Source organism: Daldinia vernicosa (genome assembly GCF_022497035.1).
Source record: "Daldinia vernicosa strain CBS 139.73 unplaced genomic scaffold F5Y00scaffold_40, whole genome shotgun sequence".
NCBI classification, from domain to species: Eukaryota; Fungi; Ascomycota; class Sordariomycetes; order Xylariales; family Hypoxylaceae; genus Daldinia; species Daldinia vernicosa.
The window spans coordinates 228276-249291 of NW_025953956.1; the positions used below are offsets into that span (position 1 = coordinate 228276).

Here is a 21016-nt window from a genome sequence, read left to right on the forward strand (position 1 = left end):
CCTCGTCAGGCTTTCGGACCTAGACAAACTATGATTATACCCAGGAGCAATTTAGTTAGGTAGAACAATGGAAGTTCTTGTGTTACTTGCGAGCGACGGCACTTTGCTAGCGAGCCAACCCAGCGGCTATACCGGTATTCCGAAATTTAGTAATAATATCCTGTTTATCTCATGGAATGCAGCCTTACCTGTTTCACCAGCCCACGTTACTACGTAGGTCAGTATACTATTCCGGTGATGCCCAGCAGCTCCCGTCCAATGCGGCGATACCTAAGCTAACGTCAATCTCCTTTTGTGGGGGAATGTACCTTGGTACCTCTGACGGCTATGTATGTATGTGTCCTTTTTATGTATATGGCCTTTCTACTATATTCCAGAGTCTTCGTATTAGCCTCATGCTGCATAGGCTGATAGGTACCTTAGGTAGGTATTGTACATGTACAGTAAATTAATATGTAAGATACAAGAAAAAGGTTGTTTATACATTATGTACTTGATAAGGGATGGGCCAAGATAAAGAGCTTCTAAATTGACTTACTGATCCCTGTCATAAGATCCGCCTGTGACGTAGGTCATTTTCGCGGGAAGCCGACGCAGGAACAAACAGTGTACAATCAGAGGGGCAGCTACCCGGTTGTACGTAAATACGTAAATCAATATGTAAATGATGACGTAGTTGCTGCTGTTTAGCAAGAGCATGCCACACGACGATCGAATGTGTAAACAGGTAGACAGGGAAACAGCAGCTTCCCTGTAGCGTATTTGAAGCTTCGATAGCCTAGAGCTACTTCTTAATCTTTTCCTTTGTTACTCCATTCATTCAAACATCTCTTAACAACATTAAGAAACCATCGACTTGATACCCACGACTTACATATCTATCTCCTCCAACTTCACGTCTAACATCACCACCACTCACCTCAAGTAAATCCCAACACAAATCGCCCAATATGACTAAGGGAGAAGCCACTCAAATCAAGATCCACTACAAGGGCCAGGAAGACGACTTCATCATCTTCGTCGACGACAGAGAGGCCTACAAAAAGTGGCAGAACGACAAGTCCGTTCCCATGGCTCACTTCATCTCCACCTTCAAGGTCTTCGTGACACACAAGTAAGTCTTTACACAATATCACTCTCCCTCTACCAAGGATACCACGATATATATATATGGCCCGTAATCGGCAGCGGCATGAAATGTGCGGGCTGTGGTGAGGCAATGCAGTTAGCCGGCCTTTTTCTCCCGTCCGTAACCGCCCCCAGCGCTTACGGGCTGACCCGGTGTTACCCACGCTTCATCTCTCTGCAACAGTCGGCCCCCAAGTATACGACCCGAGCCGCGGCCCGGCGAAAGACACAGACCAACGATCTTGTCCCAGATCCCGCCTTAAACGCCAGGAGCCAATACAGATCCCTTCTATTTCATGTTCACCCCGACGTATGTCCAGCTTTTGCCGACAGCGGCTAATATGATACGTTCAACAGGCAAGGAGCTCAGGGTCAGATGGACGGAGCATCCCAGAGCCTACTCGAGAACGAGTTTGGTACCTCTAACGAGGAGGAGGTCATCAAGAAGATACTAGAGTCTGGCATAATTCAGGAGTCTGACGTAGGCCGCCCCTTTATGACCCCAATAGTAGAGAGTGGTACGATGACTAACGATAAATCACATCAGTTCGCCGATCGCCAAGGACACAAGAATGACACCAAGACAATCGTCATTGTCCCCGGTCAGGTTACCAGATAAGAGCCTCGATTCAACTCACCGGCAGCGCCCGGTACAACCTGGTGCGCTGTTCTATTGCACGGCGTCAAGCTATCGATTGAGAGAGCAACGCTCAGGTGAGTTGGGTGTATCATTGGCTAAGTGTTACAATGATTTACCAACCAACGCGGATTTCGAATGTAATACTCGTGGGACAGCTATCATCTACTAGCTAACGAGGAATATTATTGCGATGGATCTGCAAGATAGTCGTAGGTAGCGACATATGAATATCAATGAAAGAAGTTAAAATCGCATAGTTAATGTTGTATCAAATGAGTCTTTACGTGAACAATGTGAAGATGAATCTATTATTTTCCTATGATGTCAATTAACTAACCCAACCTTGGTATTCTTGGCCGAGCCTCATCTCATTCGCATGGCGTTTCGTAACCTAGTCAAATTGCCAAATTGCCAGCACCTGAAACGACGAAGCCCAGATCGGCGCGACGCTACCCCCCGTGAAAAAATATACGGCGAACCTTCACTACTCCTATTTTTCATCTCAACCATGGAACGACATCTTGTGTCTCTTGTTTCTAGTTTCTGTTTCCGTTGAGGCGGGTTCATCGAATACGAGATTGAATTGGATTTGTGCAAGGTTTCACAGCTCTTGGGTATTATCGCCGACTTACTGTATCGCACTGCATTAAGAAACTGCTGTGTAGGTAGGTAAGATAAGGTAAGGTTACGGCGTATTCGCGCGCCACATGCAAACATCGCGAGATGTTTGAGATGTAGTGTATAGTAGTGTACATACATAGATACCTAGGTATGTAGGTAGGTAGGTACCTAGGTAACCTTTGCCTCACCGCCTCTGCCCAGCGCTTCTGAATATAGGCGGATCCGTATGCGTAGTAATCATATCCATCCTCGATATCGGGTCGGCCTAGGGAAAACCAGGGCTAAAATATATATTTCGGAATAGTGTCGTACTTATCCTTCCTCGTATACGCCCCTTAGTGAAATCCTAGGTATTAAAAAAAATCATAACTTCAAAAGTCTAAAAAGCAGGTTGACAAACGCCGGTGTATGTCTGCAAAATGCCGTAGTTCCACAAGACAGGGAAAAGGGACGACGTAGGTTAATTTCAATATATGCTTTCTTCCTTATTTATTTAATAGATAGTGATTATATATGCATATACATCGGGGTATTTCATTCCTCAGAAGGAGAAATAATAAGAGCCTACTTGCTCATATATACGGGGGGATCTCGCTTCCTCCCTTCCTCACAGCATTAGGGGTATTTCGAGTATTAGCGCCCACGTCAAAACTAGGGGAGCATATGGTAAAGGATAAGGGGGAAAAGAGAGGTCAGATAGGTTTGCCGTGTACACGCGACCCCGGGTGCATTTTGCTTGGCCGAGGGCTAGATAGTCGCTGTTCTACCTCTACTACGCCTTGGATCCCCCGGAGCGGCCTCGCTGTGGTAGAGTCCATGGTTTGGCACATACAATCTAGTTGACCGGTTAGCCTTCGATGTCTTGAAATTCAAGACAGGTGGATTGAGAAACAAACATACCTCGCCTTCACTGTATGCCCAAAAGTAGGCCATCATTGCCACTAGATAATAAATAGCAGCGTTGGTGCCCTGGTAGATAAGAATCGCGGCGAGTGCAGCAAGCGGATATGTAGCGAGACGAGCCTCCATGCTCCTATGGAGCGCGGTCCCGGCGATCAGATTTAACGGCCATTCCCAAGCGAATATCACTATCCCCAAAATTAGGTTTATGATTTGCAGCGCTGGAACCGGCTTAACGGCCGGGTCTAATGCTTTCGTCATGAAGTCGAAGAATATCTTAGGCCAGAAGAATGCTGAGAGCGCGGCAGCAACTTGATCTAAGAAATTGTTAGTAGGGTTGCGAATTTCCTGTAGCATTAAAACACGTACAACCTGCGGCTGTGAGCACGATGAGTCTGGCCCAGTGGTTCTTGATGAGTTTTCCCATTTTGACAATTCCTTCTCAGAATTCCTCAATAATAAAAATCGGTCCTTTTCTTTGCTCTTCGAGATTCCAAAGCTCTTTCTCGTCCTAGTTCTTTCTTTTCCCTTCTTCCTGAAACCCCAAACGATCCAAGCGCTCAGCCCTCCTAAAGAATCCAAACAAAACACACACCAGGTGCAAACGAATGTCGACTAGCGAGCGAGAGAAGGTAATACCGTCCCGAAAATCAACAGTCGTGAAGTGAATGGAAATGCAAGGTAGCCGGACCTGCTTGGCGTAGAATAGAAGAGTCGATATTAAAGAAGGTTATCGACGGCGAGTGCACAGCGCTGGCAGCCAAAAGGGAGAAGAAGAAAAGAAGGTGAATATAGATTGAGACTAATTGGGAATATGCAAGCCCGGACGGGGCTATGAAAAGCTATATTGCAAGGCCGATAGCCTTGGCTCTCTTATCCCCTGCCGGGAGCTGTGCTCCCGTTGAGGGAGGCTCGTGTCAGGACCGACTGATCTGAGCCGGGGTAGTGTAGTGTATCTGGCGTTTCTAGGCCGACAGTGCTAATCTTCGTTCGAGACCCACGTTCTTGAGATCTTGTCTATAACGCCAGCAGGCATCCGAGCGGCATCGAAAATCTTTAACGACTCCTTTCTGGCCCCTGCCTATGAATTGGTATATGTATGATCTACAACCTTATCCAGCAGTGGATTGTCAACTGGATTGAGGCGATATAAGAGAGCAAGGTAGTGTTTGAAGTCGTATCTTTAATCCGTAGTTGCTCCACAATGTCATAATGTCATAACTCGTCCAAGTCGTTCTAGTGCCGGGGGCTTGTGAAGCTCAAGCTCGTCGCATGGGAAAGGGTTGAGGATCAAACAGGGAGATGATACTTAGGAGGTGTCCCGAGTTTCTTCATGTATGAAAGGGGAACTCCTAAAAGTCTTCAGACACACGAGGTGGCATGCAGAGAGTTTATGAAAGAGACAAGGACGGGTGGGTCTTTCAAGAAGCGCATAGAGTATCACCAGCCCATCCCGAGACCGCCGTCTTTAGAACCAATACTTAGATGGCCAAGATCTAGAGAGGACGTGTAAAAGCATCTATGTACGTACATATTGCGCCCTGCTTCATGATGTGCAGAATGGGAGAATAACCCAAAATAGTTTAGGGTCTGATGATTATCGACCGTAGCAGCTCTCATCACAACCTGGGCTGGACAAACTAGGGTGGATACAATATGTGAAGCAGCACTCGATTGGGTAGAAAGAGTACCAAGCTGCTTGGCCCGGATATGCGGGTACATGAATAGGCGGTAATGCTGCATACTTGTGGCTATGGGTATTGGGTATATTTGATATTGCGGCCGGGAGGACGGTCGTTGAGAATAGCCATTATCGAGGGAGACCAATGTGATTGGGCTTTTCGTCGGCGGCTACAATTCTTTGCGTAGCCAATGAGAAGCTTTTCTTGGGTGCTTCCGCTGCATAACAACCCCAATCTCCCCCCGTCTCTGGAATCCCTGTAGACAGGGATTTGATGAGTTAAAGAATTTATGTGGTATATTCCCACGTCTCCATATTCTCTGAGCCCTCATCACCCCGGCAATTCGAAGCTTCACAATAGCTTATAGTTCATCGATGCAGATATGATCTGTTCATTGCCTGCCGAAGATAGTAATTCGGAGTATTTAATGATACCACATTGCCCGTCGTTGATCGTTGGAAGGCGTGATGTCAGTTCCATAGTGCCGGACTGAGTGGCTGGAGTCTGGAGTCTGATGTACTTCGTGTATTGCTTTGCACTTTGGTAAAGCCATGTTAAAAAACGGTTAATTACCTATTCAGGTATTACTCGGAGGATGATCCCTTAGCAATCCGGCAGGGAGCAGCTCTGAAGAGCACTCTCAATCTCACTTCGTGAATGGCTCCTTATCCGAGCCTCTACTTGCCCCTCGTGACGCCTCAACTGGCTTAGGCTGGTCGCTAATCGACTACATATCGAACGTTAAATCCTTAAAGGCCAGGGCAATTGAGGCAGAGTGATTCCGGCCAACTGGGTAAGTATTTCAAATTTGAGACGTGCCCCTTCGGATAACGGAATGCCCAGAACTTCCAAACAACGGGGAGTTTCGCAGGGGAAAACACTGAAGCAGATCGGGTTTGGAAGCGACTAGTTCAGATCAACCAGCCGTTCGTAGCAAGGGTTATCTCCGTCACCCGGGAGACTATACCAAATCGAGGGGGATATCAGGGGTTGTTCGGACAGGGATATAGACCAGGGTTTAAGAATTCGCAGATTCGATGGAGGTCCGACCGCATTCACCTTGGAAATAAAAACACCAGCCAAACGAGCCGAGTTGCGATTCCTTCTTTTAGTTTTCGAATTTGAGCTTTTGGATTTCAGCCTGTCTCAATCCACGTTTGAGCCTACCCGAGAAGAATTCAAGTTTTCTATGGCTGTGTAAGTATAAGTTGAATCCTAACCCGTATCGACTTGCCAGTTCTAAGCGAGACGCCGGCCATGAAAGGTCTAGACAAACACATAGTTGTGCCGAGGCCTCCCCATTGTCTACTCCTTACACTAACAGGGCTATCAAAAGTAAAGTAAGAAAAAGCGGAATAGTAATACACTACTAGGTTCTGAGTTATCGCCGCACGTTAGCGTCTTAGTGGTATGATAGCTGATGAGTCTCGATTTGCATCGTCAGGTGATTGAACATAGCGGGAACCAGGGCGATTTAGACACAGATACACTAAGGAATGAGGGGGCCATTCGATCTGCGTTGCGTGTTGGATCCGGTATGCAAGTGTTGTATGCGGTGTGCCGCGAGCGAAATGGGGACGAATGGAGAACATCCTTTTGGGGCAATCTGTGAGATTATTTTTCAATTGGCCAACTTTATTCTTGACGGCGGTTCCTGCCGAATTCTAATTGGACTCGCTTACTCGGAAAAGCCACATGCGCGTGGAGAAACGAGTGGCTTACCTGGGCACCTATAATTTCTAACCAATAAGACTTTCCCTGCTGTTACCGCCCCGGCGTCAACCATCCACATTCAAGTTGACAAATTTGAAGTATCGACTATTGCTGGCTCCGTCACAAGCCGATTCAAAGTTGATTTATGAGTTCTTATGTATCCCAACTATACAGATCCATTAAAACGGATCAGGAACGCTGAAGATATTAGGTAGCATTGACCCAACGTGTAAGCGAGTCCATGTTACCCTCCTAATGCCCAAACCCCCACGAGCACGCCCATGTGCATGTTACTCTACCTGCAGCATATATGTATTATCGGTCAAGAGTGAATGACAAATTTACGTCTTAAAGAATGTTTAGTTTCCGAATGCCGGTAGCTATCCTAGTCACTATCACAGTCAATTTAATTCCATGGATAGCCAATATCTAGTCTCTAAGCCAACCTTTCTAATCTTTCCTGAACTAGTATTTGCTTATTCTTGTATCTACCTATGCATGGTCGATTCTGATCTTTATCTGACCCGCGTTGACCAGTGTCGATCGCTATAACCAGCTGTACATATATTACGACCCAGTAATGCTTTGCCCGCCAATCCTTTCGCCCCGGCGCTTAGGATACTTCTCACCATGTGTACACGTAAGAACTCACTAACTACCTGATATTTTCATTACTACAGTGCCAAGATGTAAGAGTCTAATTCCTACGGGTTGATCAGGTCGCCGATACGGTCACCTTTTCAGCCCTGGGCTGCTGTCAACCCTCTCATTACGCTTCACTTTAAAGCTTGGTTAGCCAGACTGCTTCGATGTGGCGCTGCTGGTTTCTTGAAGCGCGCTGCATCCATCCAGCTCATTGTTTATAAATAATCACAGTTAGGGGCTGGATCTTATAGCCAATCCGAACGTATAATGACAGTATCGGTAGAGGAAGCCACCGACTTACAAGGACCCCTCATTCAACCAGATATTCATTTGCCCAGAAGGAGGCAATGTTTTTCGAGTCATTTCCTAAGAATTCGGCCATTTTCATCCGCCCCGTCTGTGTCGACGCCGCTTCCACCAAATCTCTGAAGCCGGACGTGAGATCAGTTAGGACATTAACCGCATGCTCAGATAGGGGTTGTCCATCAGAGCAATACGGAAGGAGAGTTTGAACTGGGTTCGCCGTTCTGCGGGATCCACTGCTGATACTGATTTGACAATGAAATGCCATCAAGTTGATCGAGACGTCTTGAACTGAGTTAACGGGGATGATAGGTATTTCAAATTCATCGACAAGACTATATCTTGTCAGCCCAGCTATGCTAGGGCAACACATGGACCAGGGATATTAAGAAGAAGAATTACGTCTTACTCTAGCTGAAGTGTCATAAGCGCCGCCACGGGGTTTTCTTGATCCTGGCCTTGTTGAAGCAAGAATACGATCGCGATGTCTTGCCCTCCATTTAGGTGAAATAGTCGTTGAATCCGGGTTCGACTTTCAACCTTACCAACGTCAGGCAGTGACAGCAGAAGAGCCCGCAGAATCCTTTGTGGTGTAGCACCAGGATTCGGTAAGGGGAGAGCCACATCGTGGGTATCCAGTTTAGCCTCTAGTATCTGGGTTAGCGCTGTCCTGCGACGGATTATAATCACTTAGGCATTCCTATGGCCGTACCTTTCCATCTGGTATTATTACCTCCTTGTAGAAGCGCTTCGGCTAAGGAGGCCCAAACAGGGCGCTTACGCAAGGAGGAGCAGACTAAGGGATTCGACATTTCCACGTTTGATAATGACCTATTGAACCTATTGAAAGTAATGGAATCGAAACCTCGTAGTACTCACCGTTGATTGTGAACTTGTGGCCGTATAAAGCAAAACAAGATTTAACTTGAGAGGTAAGCTGTTGAAAGGTTGAATTGGTAGACCCTCCAAGCCTCAAGTTCTGAGCCCCAAGTTTATATGTAGGTGGCTGCTCCCTCCATAAGCTACCTATTGACTTGTTACATGATACAAATAAAGTCAATTATATGGAATACCGGCTTAGCTTTCTAGACACGGATTGGTGTCGTTCTTTCCATTCTTCATCATCAACCACGTGACGAGGCCCCTATAATGAACTTAGACCTTTGGATGTTTGTAATACCTTTATGCATAACCTACCTTTATATTTTTATCTTAATTATTGCACCTAATCATGTAGTCAGCGCATATATCAACACAAGCCAACATATATGTATAGGTAGGTGGAAATAACTACAACTAGCATTTAAGTAGTTGTACGAGTGTTAAAGTTAACACCTGTAGATAATCTTAATGGCACCATAATGGGCATATTGACGACGAAATAGCTGAGTAAAGAGCCGAGGGGTTGTCTTATATTCAGTAGTAGTGAATATACTGGGACACGATATACAGGAGAGCGTCGTCCAATATCCAAGGGGGATTGATACTTGTGCTCTACTAAGCTTCCATGGACGCACAATTCTATCTATGTCCATAACCATCTAGTAACGCCGGCCTTTTATATAATCTTTATACATTCGTTAGATCGTATGGTATGCTAAGGACATACCAAATTACCCAAGCAGTATGGACCTGTGCTCTGCAGTTATCCTCTACTTATTAAGCAGCAGGAGATGCCGTAGGCGCTGGAGGCAAGAGTGGCTTCTGGGTTTTTGGGTCTTTGAATCCCCTTAAAGCCTCCTCGAGTATCGATACTCGGCTCTGATGACGCCTCTCAGCCTCTTCAAGCTCCTGTTCTCTCCTCTCAAGCTCGTCAAAGCGGTCATTGAGCTCCTTGAGCTTCTCCTGGTTGGGGTCCGGCTTTTGAGAGGACCTGTGGTATTCATATAATATCAAAATCGTGGCCACTAAAAGGATGAAGGCGTCGCCAACCACGTCCGCAAACAGGTCGACCGCCTTGGCTTCTGGGAGAGGCCTAAATTTCCTTTTCCAGACGCTTACTATAGGCGAGAACTTATGGGCACGGGTCTCTTGGTTTGTCGTGCCGTACTTAGCACGCATTTCTTCCTCCTTCTCTATTTGCTCCTTCGTTTTTACTGTCGGCGCTTCGGCCTTCTCTTTTGCTTTTATTTCTGCCTCGACGTCCCTTAGGGCTGCTACGGACAGACGCATGTTCAACTGGTGAATGAATTGGCCATACTTGGCAGCGAGACGGCGGAAGCGCGGGTGGTCATGGGCTTGCACCTTGATTTGATTCTGATCATTGTCGTCAGCACTTGGTTCATGACGCTACACTTCCGAACTAGGTCATGACCGTACAGCGCCATATTTGGAAATATGCCTTAGGAACAAGGATGCTAATTTAAACAATGGTAGCGCAACCATCTCGCCTCGATTCCTTTAGGAAGTAGGTTTTGGTTCGATAGTATGGGACCGTGAGATTCGAGTATTGAAGCTTGAGAAGTCGGATATCGGATATCTTCGTTTATAAAAGGATTCGGATGTTAGGGGATAGCAAACATATCGGTTGGGCAATTTATGGTTTCGTAGGTACCTAATCTAAGGCAGTGAATCTAAGGTATTGTTGGAGGTACTAATCGTTGGAAGCACCGTCTTAGGTACAATACTTCCCCACCTACGAGGGCAACGAAGCTTGCAATCACCGAAGCTTGTCTTATCGATAGTTCCTATGGATCGCACTGAGGTGGGGGGCATGCCTGATTGGATAAACACCGAAGTTTTCAGCGGTTGCCTCCCCAACGGCGCCAGCGTTTACTTGTAAATGAATGGGCCACTTTTTTATGTGCACGTTGCTTCTTTTGTCCAACACTGGATCGTCAATGATATTGTAATCAGATGCATACTATCTAGCTTTCTCTCTTGCTTCTCTCACAACATCTTTGCTGCGAGCGATTGGTTCGACGAACTTCGATTTCGGCGACAATCGCTAATTTTCTAGAAGAGTTTGTGTTAATTTAAATACTCTTCAAGACGTGTAAGTGACACCGCCTATTTATTTTATCAATTGCAATAACCACATCAATCGCGCGCACTTTCCAAAAGGTCCATCATCACTGCTATAACAACTCAGAAGTTTAGGTTTGACCTAACTTGTTATTCACGCTTTTCCCTATGGTACCCTGAAAATTCCGAGTCTTCTTTAGTATTTGTTACGAAACTACCACTAGACGAAAACAAAAAAAACCTTTCTTCGAGTAGCAAACGTGCTAACGGTCGCGTCTAGGAATTTCAACATCATAATATAAGACCCTTTTTTTCTAAATTTGATATTGTGTACTTCATCAGCACAGTATCCCGATGGCGGACCGAATTCTGGCAGCGAAGCTGGCAGCTGATGCGGACGCCTTGTCCCCGAGAGATGCTAATGCTCAGCTCCCAAACCGGGTGGTAGCCGTTGCGAAAGCTAAAGCGATGCCTGCCTCCAAAGCTGTCCAGAAGGAAAAGGAGCCCCCACCACAGCCTCCTCCCGTCGTCTACGAGCCGCCGAGCTTTGATCGCAAAGATGGAGCCGCGTATCAGGTCGGGAAAATGCTCGGGAAGGGCGGCTTCGCCGTCTGTTACGAAGGATATCTCGCAGGGAGTAAAAGTAGGAGGAAGTATGCACTAAAAATCGTCAGGAGTAAAATGCCGTCTAAAATGGAGCAAAAGGTCGGTGATCACTAGAGGACAGCTGCTGGCTATCCTCAAGACTAACCACTCGAGCAGTTTCAAACCGAATTGCAAATTCATTCTAAAATGAAGCACCAAAACATTGTCCAGTTTCTCAGGGCCTTTTCCTTTGAAAACTGTACTTATCTCGTTCTGGAGCTATGCCCTAATGGCTCGTTGATGGATATGGTTAAGCGAAGAAAGGGATTAACAGAACCCGAGGTGCGATTTTATTCCATACAGATCGCTGGTGCCATCAAATACATGCATGCCAAAGGCATAATTCACCGAGACTTGAAGATGGGCAACATCTTTCTTGACAAGGATATGAATGCCAAGATTGGCGACTTTGGCCTGGCGGCACTGCTGGTTACAGGCAAAGACATGCAAACAATTCGTCGTACAACGTTGTGTGGGACACCGAATTATATTGCACCCGAGATTTTAGAGAAGGGAAAGAAAGGACACGACCATATGGTCGATATATGGAGCTTGGGTATCATCATGTGAGTCAAACATATCATCTTGTTCGTGTTTCATAACTAATAAACGGTAATAGGTTTGCCATGCTCACCTCCAAGCCGCCCTTCCAATCTTCAACAACGGATGAGATCTATCGTCGTGCCAAAAATCGGGACTATGAATGGCCTAAACCAGAAGGTACCAACAAGTATATCTCCGAGGAAGCGAAGGATGTTGTCGCTACTATGTTGGAAGAAGCAGAGTTACGACCCGACCCTGACACCATTGTCCAGCACGACTTCTTCCTCTCAGGTTATATCCCGACATCGGCAGAAATAACAACGAAACTACGTGATTACCCACCCGATGGAAATCAATTTTACGATAAGGAACTAACACCGCGGATGGCCGCTCAGAATATGCGTAACCTAAAGGATATGTGTAGGAGCTGCGAGGTTGGACCTTGGAACAGCGTTCAATCAGTATACAAGAGCACTTGGCGAGAAGTTGCACTGGAGGAAAAAGCTGGACTCACTCCGGTTATCCCACTTGTCGAAGGGATTGTTTATAGACCTTACGATGATGTTAGCAGGGAGCAAAATCTCAACCAAGTACCCTCCCGTGCGGCCCCGCAGCTTATTTCGAAGAAAGAAGATGAAAGTACGGGGACGCAAGGAGGAACCAACGGTTTATTACGAGCGCCGCCTCAGAGTTTTGCAGCACAGCAGCGGGCACAAAGTCGCCCAACAAAGCCATCGAGTATAGTGCCATCGGGTATAGTACGATCTCGTACATTGGACGATATGCACGCACCTAGTGCTACTAGCACTATGCGATCATCACGCCCAAGGCGAGAGCTCGCTCAGAGCACATCAGAGAACCTTCTTGCAGCAAAAGTAGCCGCCTTAACTCTATCATCAACCACACAGCAACCCAGAGCAGCGGAGGCGCGTTTGCCTGCACCGGCACCAGAGGAGAAAGCACTCCCTCAGAAGCAGGCTGAGCGAGAGACAACGTCTAGAATAACGAAAGCACCTACGGAAATCCCTACGGGGACCTTATTCGGACCCGCAGAACGCAAGATGGCGGTACCGGATACACAGCCCGATTTTGTGCTGGACAGACTCCGGCGTTTGCAGAGTGAACTCGAGCGTGCCCTTAACTCTAGATCGATGGCCATTATGGGCAAAGAGCCAACACCGACACCACCGCATATCGTCGTTAAGTGGGTAGACTACTCCAACAAGTTTGGTCTGGGTTATATCCTGAACGATGGAAGTGTTGGTTGCGTGCTCAAGAGCATACCTGGTAGTGCTAAAGGAGGCAAGACGGTTACACTACCGCCAAGCTGCATTTTAGTTCGGGAGGCCGAACAGCACTGCTCGCGACGGCATGACCCTGGATATCCCGATCGGAGTCAGATTGTTCCCATGAGCCAGGCGGTACAATTCTACGAGAACAACGGCGAGTCTGGATTATCCACGGTCTTTGTCCATCCTTCGCAGTTCAAAATCAGCATAGGCCCGGATGGAACCCCTGGGAAGATACCAGTGGGTCGCGATATCTTCGACTACCGCAAGCGGGAGCATCTTATCTTGTGGAAGAAATTTGCCAACTACATGATGGCGTACGGGCGGGATCAAGATGCCACGACGGACGACACCGGTCTAGTACAGGTTCCCACATCTACTAAGCAGACGATGCCCCCGAGTGACGTTGTTACCTTCTACCAGCGAATTGGAGATGTGGGCTGCTGGGTCTTTGCCGATGGTCATCTCCAATTCAACTTCCCCGACCATACCAAGATCGTCCTCGACGCGACCGGAACATGGTGTCACTTTTGGCACCTCCCACAGGAAGCAGCTGAGAAGCTCGCAACTACAGGCGAATTGGACGAGACTGCTCTTGATGAGAGAGCTGTTCTGTCTTATCCGCTGCAGACCCTCCTAAACTTCGCTGCTAAGCCGGCTATCCGACCAACGCGTAACGCTACACGCAAGCGACCAGAGATTAACCCCATGCTGCAGGGTATTCCCACGGCCAACGACTTCCGCCGGAAGATCGAGTTCATCAAGAATATTATCAAGGAGTGGGTTGTGAACGGTGGTATGGGTAATAGTAATATGGATCGCGAGCACCGACAGCAGTGGACGGGCTGCCGCGAGACTATGCACAGCGGACCCAGCAAGCATGTCTGGGTCACGATCGGAGCTCGCTGGGGCGACGAGAGGTACTCGGCTCTTGTTGATCCCAAGAAACCCGGGGAACTAGGCAGCGAAGTCGAATCTACCAAGGGGGGCGCGTAAAGCGCTGAGAGAGAGTGTGTGAGGGCGATCGGTTATGCTGCTTTTCTGAGGTCACGACTGATGACAGGGCGTTCGTGTTTATTAATAGTCCATTCCAAGAGCTTAAGGTCCCATTGCATGGCGTTATATGGGGTCATATACATATTTATTTTATTCTATTCGATTTGATCGTAACGGAGACGTCGTGTGTCTAATGATAAGGTTTCATATTATTTGATGCTCAAAAGAAGCCAACGAAAATGCCTACCCATCTGATTTGAAAACATTCTTGAGTAGAACTATAAATAAGGTACCTATCCATACCGTAAAGTTATATTCAGCGTCCCAAACTGGGGGGTGAGGGCTATGTGGTAAGAATAAAGCTATTGGTAGTTAATGACTGGCTACTTGTTTTCATATTTAGGAATGTCCTACTCTGAGCTTCTTATATCATATATAGGTCAAGACGAACTGGCCGTACCGGAGTCGACGAAATATGGAAGATAGTATAGTATATTTCACAGCTCCGAGATGTAAATAGACCCGAAGTAGTCTGTATAAGTAATACCTTTTTCTGATCTAGTTATAAGGAAATAATATCATAACGCTTTTTGAATTCAAGTAACTATGCGCATGTCGTCTCTTAAAATATATAGAATACACCTTTCCCAAATATCAGTTACCTACCTATTTATATTCGATGGAGTAATTATATAATAGTTATAATATATTCTAACTTCTTCACCCCGTAGGGTATGTATTATGCTCGTCGATATCTTAACAACCATGGTTACCACAAATATATAGTTGGTATAGCACAGCTACCTGTTAGGTAGTAGGTTCGAAGACTCGACTCCTTAAACTTTGGTCCTACTCTCTGCTGAGCTCGTATATCAGCCCACCTATACGTATGCATGCATACATCTTATCGGCGACTTTGGGATAGAGTTGAAAATCTTGTGTAGGCGTGAGTTTACGCAAAGTTTAACTATCTTGTAATATCTTACGACTTGGTGTGGTATTATGTATTAATAGGTAGGTAGGATATAATAATGATGAAATATACAAGACTGGCTGTTTACGTCAAGTGAAGATGGCCTTTGTGGATATAAATGAGACCGACTACCATCATGAAAAATTGCAGTTTAAATGGTGATTGATCATGGTTTTGTCAACCCACACTGCATATGCAGCGTGGCGAGTGTCATTAATCGGGCTTCTCCTTATATACAACAGTACCGTGGCAGAGGATGTGTGTATGTGCGAATCGCAGCAGTGTCTGCGATGCCAACCAGCTCAATATGGAGGGCAGGTATGTGTAAGTTTCCAGCCGCCACAGCCGTACCAACTACCGTCTTCGAATCTGTATGTCAAACCCGCCCCGTTCCGTCTCAAGTCGTCTCATCTTATTAACACCGCGTAGACAGTTAGAGGGAAAGTAGAGGAGGAAAATGGTGATGGAACGCCTTTTGTGATACAAACACAGGGTCAGAAAGTATACCGGAGCTGGCTATCCACGTTTCTGCCAACCCGATATATTTTCCCATCACCCTGCTCCGCATCACATGCAAATGCAATGATTTTGGTCTGGGCCAGAAGAACGTAAATCCGGCCGCCCGTAGCCCTTTACAGAAAAAAAAAAAGGAAGGGACGGGGATCCTTTACTCTAGGACAAAAATGAAAGTTTCCTGCTTTCCTATCTCTCACAATCGTTATGTTTACCACGTGAACCTCCCCATGTGTTGCTTTGAAATCGGACCCCCCTAACTTAAAAACACCCGAATAGGGGTTGGGACATTGGGTATTCTAAAAAAAAAAAAAAGGTGCACCGCTTGCTGAGTACTGCATGGTTTCCAACATAGACATGTCTGGTATTTGACGATGGGGCTTTGTCATCAGAAATCCCCAGCATTTCGTAACTAGCGAGCTCCATCGTATGAACGTATTACATTACAACGCAATCCTTGTCGTCTTTCGTCTGATTCTTTTTCATTTTCGCGTTACGTGGTGGGGCGACGTCCATAGGCGTCCCGCCGCCGCTCACAGCGGCCCGAATCGCAGCGAGTCTTTGCTTAGCCCGCTCATCGCCGGCATCAGCTGCCTTGACATACCAAACGTTGGCCTCGAGAATGTCGCGGCGGCACCCTATGCCCATTTCGGTGAAATAGCCAACGGCGTATTGAGCTTTTACGAAGCCTGCTTACACGACTCGGTTAGTAATATACCAAGGCTACCGCGGATATCCAAGTAAGGACTTACCAAGTTCTGCTGACCGACGAGCCCATTCGTAGGCTTCCTCCTCGTCCTTTTCCAAGATGGGGTCAGCGCCGACCATGTACCACGCACATAACCCCATCATGGCTGCAGCATGGCCACGCTCTGCTGCCCCGGTGTAAAAATGAACGCTTAAGGCTGGGTCTCGCGGGCAGTTTAGTTTTCCGTGTTCATACGCATCTCCCATGCGGTAACTTGCTTCAGGGTGTCCGAGCTCAGCTGCTTGTGTGAATAGTTCAGCAGCATAGCCTTCATCTTTAAAAATGTCATCGCCATATCCAGTTTCGTACAATGTGCCAAGATGATATGGGGCGGCATTGTACATGGTGTCCGCCGACTCCGTGGCTCGCTTCAGCCACTTAACCCCCTCCCTGTACCGATTTTCACCCAAGTCTCCTGAGAGACAAGCTTTCCCAAGTCTTGTCATAGCGCCTGGGTGATTCTTGGATGCGGCTGTTCGTAGGAATTGGACTGCTTTGGCTGGATCTTTTCTACATCCCCATCCAAATTCGTAGCATAGTCCGGCGCGATAAGCAGACTCAGCGTGGCCGTGTTTCGCGGCCAAAACGAAGAGGGGAAACGCCGCATTATAATCTTCCTTGCCCTTGTTAAACAGACCCGACGCAAAGCCATCGGCTAGATAATACTGTGCAAAAGGATAGCCGCCATTGGCTAACCTTGTTAATATGCTTTTAGCTTCCCGAACCAACTCTAATGGCGAAGAGTCCGGAGTTTCTTTATTCGGGCTACCCTTTCTCCGTACAGGTTCCTCAAATTCTAAACCTTGCTCCTGTGCAGTAGAGATCAAAAAGATAGCGAATGAATACTGAATAGAGAAGTCGGTTGTCTTTTTTACATTTAGCCTGTACATCTCCAGCGTCTTCTGCGCACTTAGTAAGGAGGCATTACTTCCAACATTGTTACGCAGGTAAGAATTGTCGAATGTGATGGGAGCTGGAGCCTGCTGAGGATACGGCACGTTAAGCAATTCTGCGTAGGAAGTCGGTCTAGTTTCAGGCGATCTGCGAGAATGGACGGAAGGAGTGCGCGCGTGAACGGCCCCGTAACTCGGCGACCGTCCGCGCGGGTCCAATTCGGAATATCCGGAATATGTTGATTGCGGCCGGGGCATAGAGCTTCTCCTCATAATAGAGTTTGGGGTTAAGTGTCGATTTACAGGGATAGCTGGATCCGAGAGGATATCAGACTTGGAAGAATTTCTCGAATTTGACTCAATTGGCACGCTGGAGACTCGCGGAAGAAATGGCTGGTGATGATATTGTAACTGAGGTACTGATTGACTGCCTTGTAATGAGTTCTCAGTAAAAGAATCTTCTTGAGAGGTCTCATCTGGGATAACTTGGCTCTCGTATGCTTCATTGAGACATCCTGAGATCGAACTTGCGCTTGTCTCGACGGACGAGTCGGTAGATGTCTGCTGCTGCGTACTCGCGGTTGCATCTGATTCGCGACTATGTCGATTAGGATCATCGCTGTGAGAGCTCTCGCTAAAGCTTCGACCGTCCGGTTCCGGCACAACCGAGGTTTCCATATACCCTGCTTGGGTCTGAGCCAGAGTAGGACTTAGAATCTTCCGACTCTCCTGACACGATCTATAAGGAAGGTCGGCAGCAAATGTCTGTTTAGGTGTCGACGAAGTCCTAGGCGGATCATAGGTACTAATATGGGGAAAGTACGCATCTAAATACCCCGGGATGTCTCGCGCGCCCCTAGCTGCAGGCATTGGATGAGATATTCGCTGTGCCTGTTGGTAGCTCTCGATACTCGCGTTCGACGGTTGCGCCCAATTGCCCGGCTGAAAGTTTAGTCTAATCGGAGACACGGGTAACTCTCTGATTTTCGGCGACTCGATCATGGTGTCGGTCGGTAGGGTGTTGTCGGCAAAGCTCTCTTGAGAATCGGCACGATCATGTTGACCGAGAGGGAGTTTTGGTACGGGCAGAGGTTTCCGGCGAATAGACCTGGCAGGAGAGGCGGTAGATGGGGTCGGAGAGGTCGGAGGACTCGTAATCGTAGCCATTGCTCAGGGAGAGGGTGATTCGCCGCCGCAATGGCTAACGAGGAGAGAGGAATGAACACAGGTAGTCCTTAGAGCCGTAGCCCAGACCCAAGCATTGATTCGCAGCAGGCTCGTTTCTATTGTGATTCCGCGAACATCACAGAGATTGGACCCCTAGAATTACTGCAACGATTGCTGTTCGGCCGGTATAACTCTAATAACAACTCAATTGTCGGTAACGAGCGAACGCCGGGGGATGCCGGCTGAGTGGACGGGGAACAGGGCTCGGAGGTTTTGAGCAGGGCCGGGCCAAATGGAAAAATTGGAAAAAATTGATTGTATCTATGGCCGCGGGGTATCTCAGACAATAAGTCTAATTGGTGATGCAAATTCTAGGCAAGAAAGCAATAACGAGTGTGGAAAACGTTGGCGGAAAAGCTGTAAAAAGCTGAGGCTACAGCCGCGGGTAGGGTTGTTGTACGGCAGTAATTAGAAAAAAACGAGGGACTAGATGCTGCAGGTCGACGAGACAAAGCGATCACCTAAATTCGATGGTCGGTCGGAGGTAGGGTACCTAAGTGGTAGAAAGTTTAGGGGTGGCTACCTTGTTGGGTACATATTCCATGTAACTTCGTATGCTTAGCGACTTTTTTCGGAGACACATATGTGGATGTAGTGTACCTTGGCTTGCAGCTTTGCAGGCTTTGTAGGCTTTGTAAAGAGCAGTATGTACTGCTGATGAGTCTCCCCCCACCTGCCCACCTAAAATACGGATCTCCATTCAGCCATTGCTCCATTTGTATTGTACTAATGTTCTTCTCTTCCCTTTACCTAACACATACCTATTATGTATGTAATCTGCTACCTGCAATGTGTAATGTGCAATTCGTTATAAATCGAGTTGAAAAAATGATTACTTTCCTAGTTAAACACCTAATAGCCTATTGATATCCCATATAATACCTATATTTCCCTATTTCCCCATTTCTAAGAAAAAAAACTAACCATAAGTGGTCCCTCTGCAAACAATTGTATCGATTTGTCTATTTATACGTGCGAAGGATCGAGAGTGCTGCTGGCGAGACCCGTAGAGGATGTAACATCGACGATTACGCCAATCACGCAGCTAATCAGCTAACCAGTAGCACCTAACGTTGGTACGGCCTGTCCTGTTAATCTCAGCTGTGTCGAAGAGCGTATTCACGTTCCTACTTACATTTCTGCGGTCTTCTTCTCCACTATAGGTAGATGTTAAACAGCAAAGTTACTGTATAAAGCAAGCCAACGTTGTCAGCAAGGGCCCTTCTTAACTGCTTGTAACGAAGGATGACGGATGCAGAGATGTTGCAGAGAGATCTTCTACATCGGTCAAGTCAGAATGAGGCCGAATGAGCAAAGAAAAAATCCCTCTTCTCGTAAAGCAAAGGCTGGCTGACAACACCACGTGCAGTGATACGAACTCGGGCGTCGAGGATCCAGTTGTGCCCTACTTACATCCTATTTATCCCACTTACATATATCTAGTATAGGTCGGTATTCAGGGCCCGCAGCTTGCTGCGTCACTTGACCGTTAGCTTCATCTCTTCACGTAAGGCTGCCTTCGTACTCTGTTGTACACGCATATACTTACGATATGTGTAATACGGAACACGGAAGCGGTTGACGAGCTTAAAAAAGACCCTTCGTGTTTCCAGTCTCGGCAACACGGTCAAGGCTACGTGCATAGGCACTTTATACATAGCATCGGGCACCAGTCCGGTCTATCTAACCGCCGGCTTTATTGTCAACTCCTGTCTATTTTTTGAACATGCCATGTCAAGCGGGTTTCTAGCGGGATTTTTAGCTTTACCGTAGTAGATTGCGCCGTTGTGGATGTCATGCTTAGGCGCACTTGATAGTGCTTTCAAGGCGGTAGCAGAATAACAACCGGTCTCTGTCGCCAACCTCAAATCGTATGGTGTCATTGCGTTTTCTTATCTTGGCACCGAGACCAGAACCTTTCCAGGAAGAGCTTGCTTAAAAAGACTAACAAATATGTCGCCAGGCCCCTCGGGTTTTCCCTTCGGGAAACTAAAATAGAGACGTCCGTTCACTTCGTTCCTCGTTTCACGAAACAACCGTCATATTGAGACCACGTGCTGAAGTTTGCATGAACCCACATGGCGACACAGCGGACATATAATGGTATGACCGCCACGATCCGTCACGTGTTCTTTATCTGTTCTTTATCTTCATCTTCCTTCGTTTGTTTGTTTTGCGGCTCTTATTAATTGTAAATTTAAATTAGTCGTCGAGGCTGTATGTTTGATGTACCTAATCTTGATGATAGGTACACTCTGCATGCCATAGAGATTAGATCTAGATCGGTTTGTTTCATCTCAAACAATTTTATAGATTTCTTTAAGGCAGGGGTTGTCTTGAACATGAACGCGCCACGGCCTGATATTTCGTTGCGACAAAAGTGTACTTGTATATACAGAATAACTAGGTACATTCGTCACTAGCCTTAGTAGTTTCCTTCGAAACAATTTGGCAGGTGGCATTCCCCTAATAATTCAACCGCCACGCTCGCCTAACTTATGTCTCATAAATTCTAACCCAGCCGCCTGGGTACTAAGTCCGACGCATAGCACTTAGCAAAATTCAATTGAGGAAATGTGGATATCACGATTTA

At 46.9% G+C, this 21016-nt stretch overlaps 6 protein-coding genes across 6 annotated transcripts; 2 read left to right on the forward strand and 4 right to left on the reverse strand.

Moving 5' to 3' along the window:
- Positions 1-608: 608 nt before the first annotated feature.
- F5Y00DRAFT_243143 (shwachman-Bodian-diamond syndrome protein) lies at positions 609-2020 on the forward strand. The gene is made up of 3 exons (XM_048008624.1): positions 609-1114; positions 1486-1609; positions 1676-2020. The coding sequence occupies exons 1-3, from the start codon at positions 951-953 to the stop codon at positions 1745-1747; spliced, it is 360 nt and encodes a 119-aa protein (XP_047862747.1). The 5' UTR covers positions 609-950; the 3' UTR covers positions 1748-2020.
- A 1064-nt stretch (positions 2021-3084) lies between these two features.
- Positions 3085-4222, reverse strand: F5Y00DRAFT_137901 (PRO41 protein). The gene is made up of 3 exons (XM_048004320.1): positions 3659-4222; positions 3290-3606; positions 3085-3224 (listed from the first exon to the last, which is right to left on the reverse strand). Exons 1-3 carry the CDS (start codon positions 3714-3716, stop codon positions 3162-3164), a joined length of 438 nt encoding a protein of 145 aa, XP_047862748.1. The 5' UTR covers positions 3717-4222; the 3' UTR covers positions 3085-3161.
- Positions 4223-7124: 2902 nt separating this feature from the next.
- Positions 7125-8444, reverse strand: F5Y00DRAFT_271745 (uncharacterized protein; the record flags this gene model as incomplete). The annotated part of the gene is made up of 3 exons (XM_048012857.1): positions 7125-7967; positions 8042-8279; positions 8345-8444. The coding sequence occupies 3 exons, from the start codon at positions 8442-8444 to the stop codon at positions 7640-7642; spliced, it is 666 nt and encodes a 221-aa protein (XP_047862749.1). The 3' UTR covers positions 7125-7639.
- A 463-nt stretch (positions 8445-8907) lies between these two features.
- F5Y00DRAFT_243151 (optic atrophy 3-like protein) lies at positions 8908-10298 on the reverse strand. The gene is made up of 2 exons (XM_048008625.1): positions 9952-10298; positions 8908-9888 (listed from the first exon to the last, which is right to left on the reverse strand). The coding sequence occupies exons 1-2, from the start codon at positions 10015-10017 to the stop codon at positions 9292-9294; spliced, it is 663 nt and encodes a 220-aa protein (XP_047862750.1). The 5' UTR covers positions 10018-10298; the 3' UTR covers positions 8908-9291.
- A 169-nt stretch (positions 10299-10467) lies between these two features.
- On the forward strand, positions 10468-14296 carry F5Y00DRAFT_243154 (kinase-like protein). The gene is made up of 3 exons (XM_048008626.1): positions 10468-11301; positions 11359-11807; positions 11861-14296. Exons 1-3 carry the CDS (start codon positions 10951-10953, stop codon positions 14067-14069), a joined length of 3009 nt encoding a protein of 1002 aa, XP_047862751.1. The 5' UTR covers positions 10468-10950; the 3' UTR covers positions 14070-14296.
- A 1431-nt stretch (positions 14297-15727) lies between these two features.
- F5Y00DRAFT_138047 (HCP-like protein) lies at positions 15728-19066 on the reverse strand. Its single transcript, XM_048004321.1, has 2 exons — positions 16308-19066; positions 15728-16244 (listed from the first exon to the last, which is right to left on the reverse strand). Exons 1-2 carry the CDS (start codon positions 18361-18363, stop codon positions 15994-15996), a joined length of 2307 nt encoding a protein of 768 aa, XP_047862752.1. The 5' UTR covers positions 18364-19066; the 3' UTR covers positions 15728-15993.
- Between the last annotated feature and the right edge of the window lie 1950 nt (positions 19067-21016).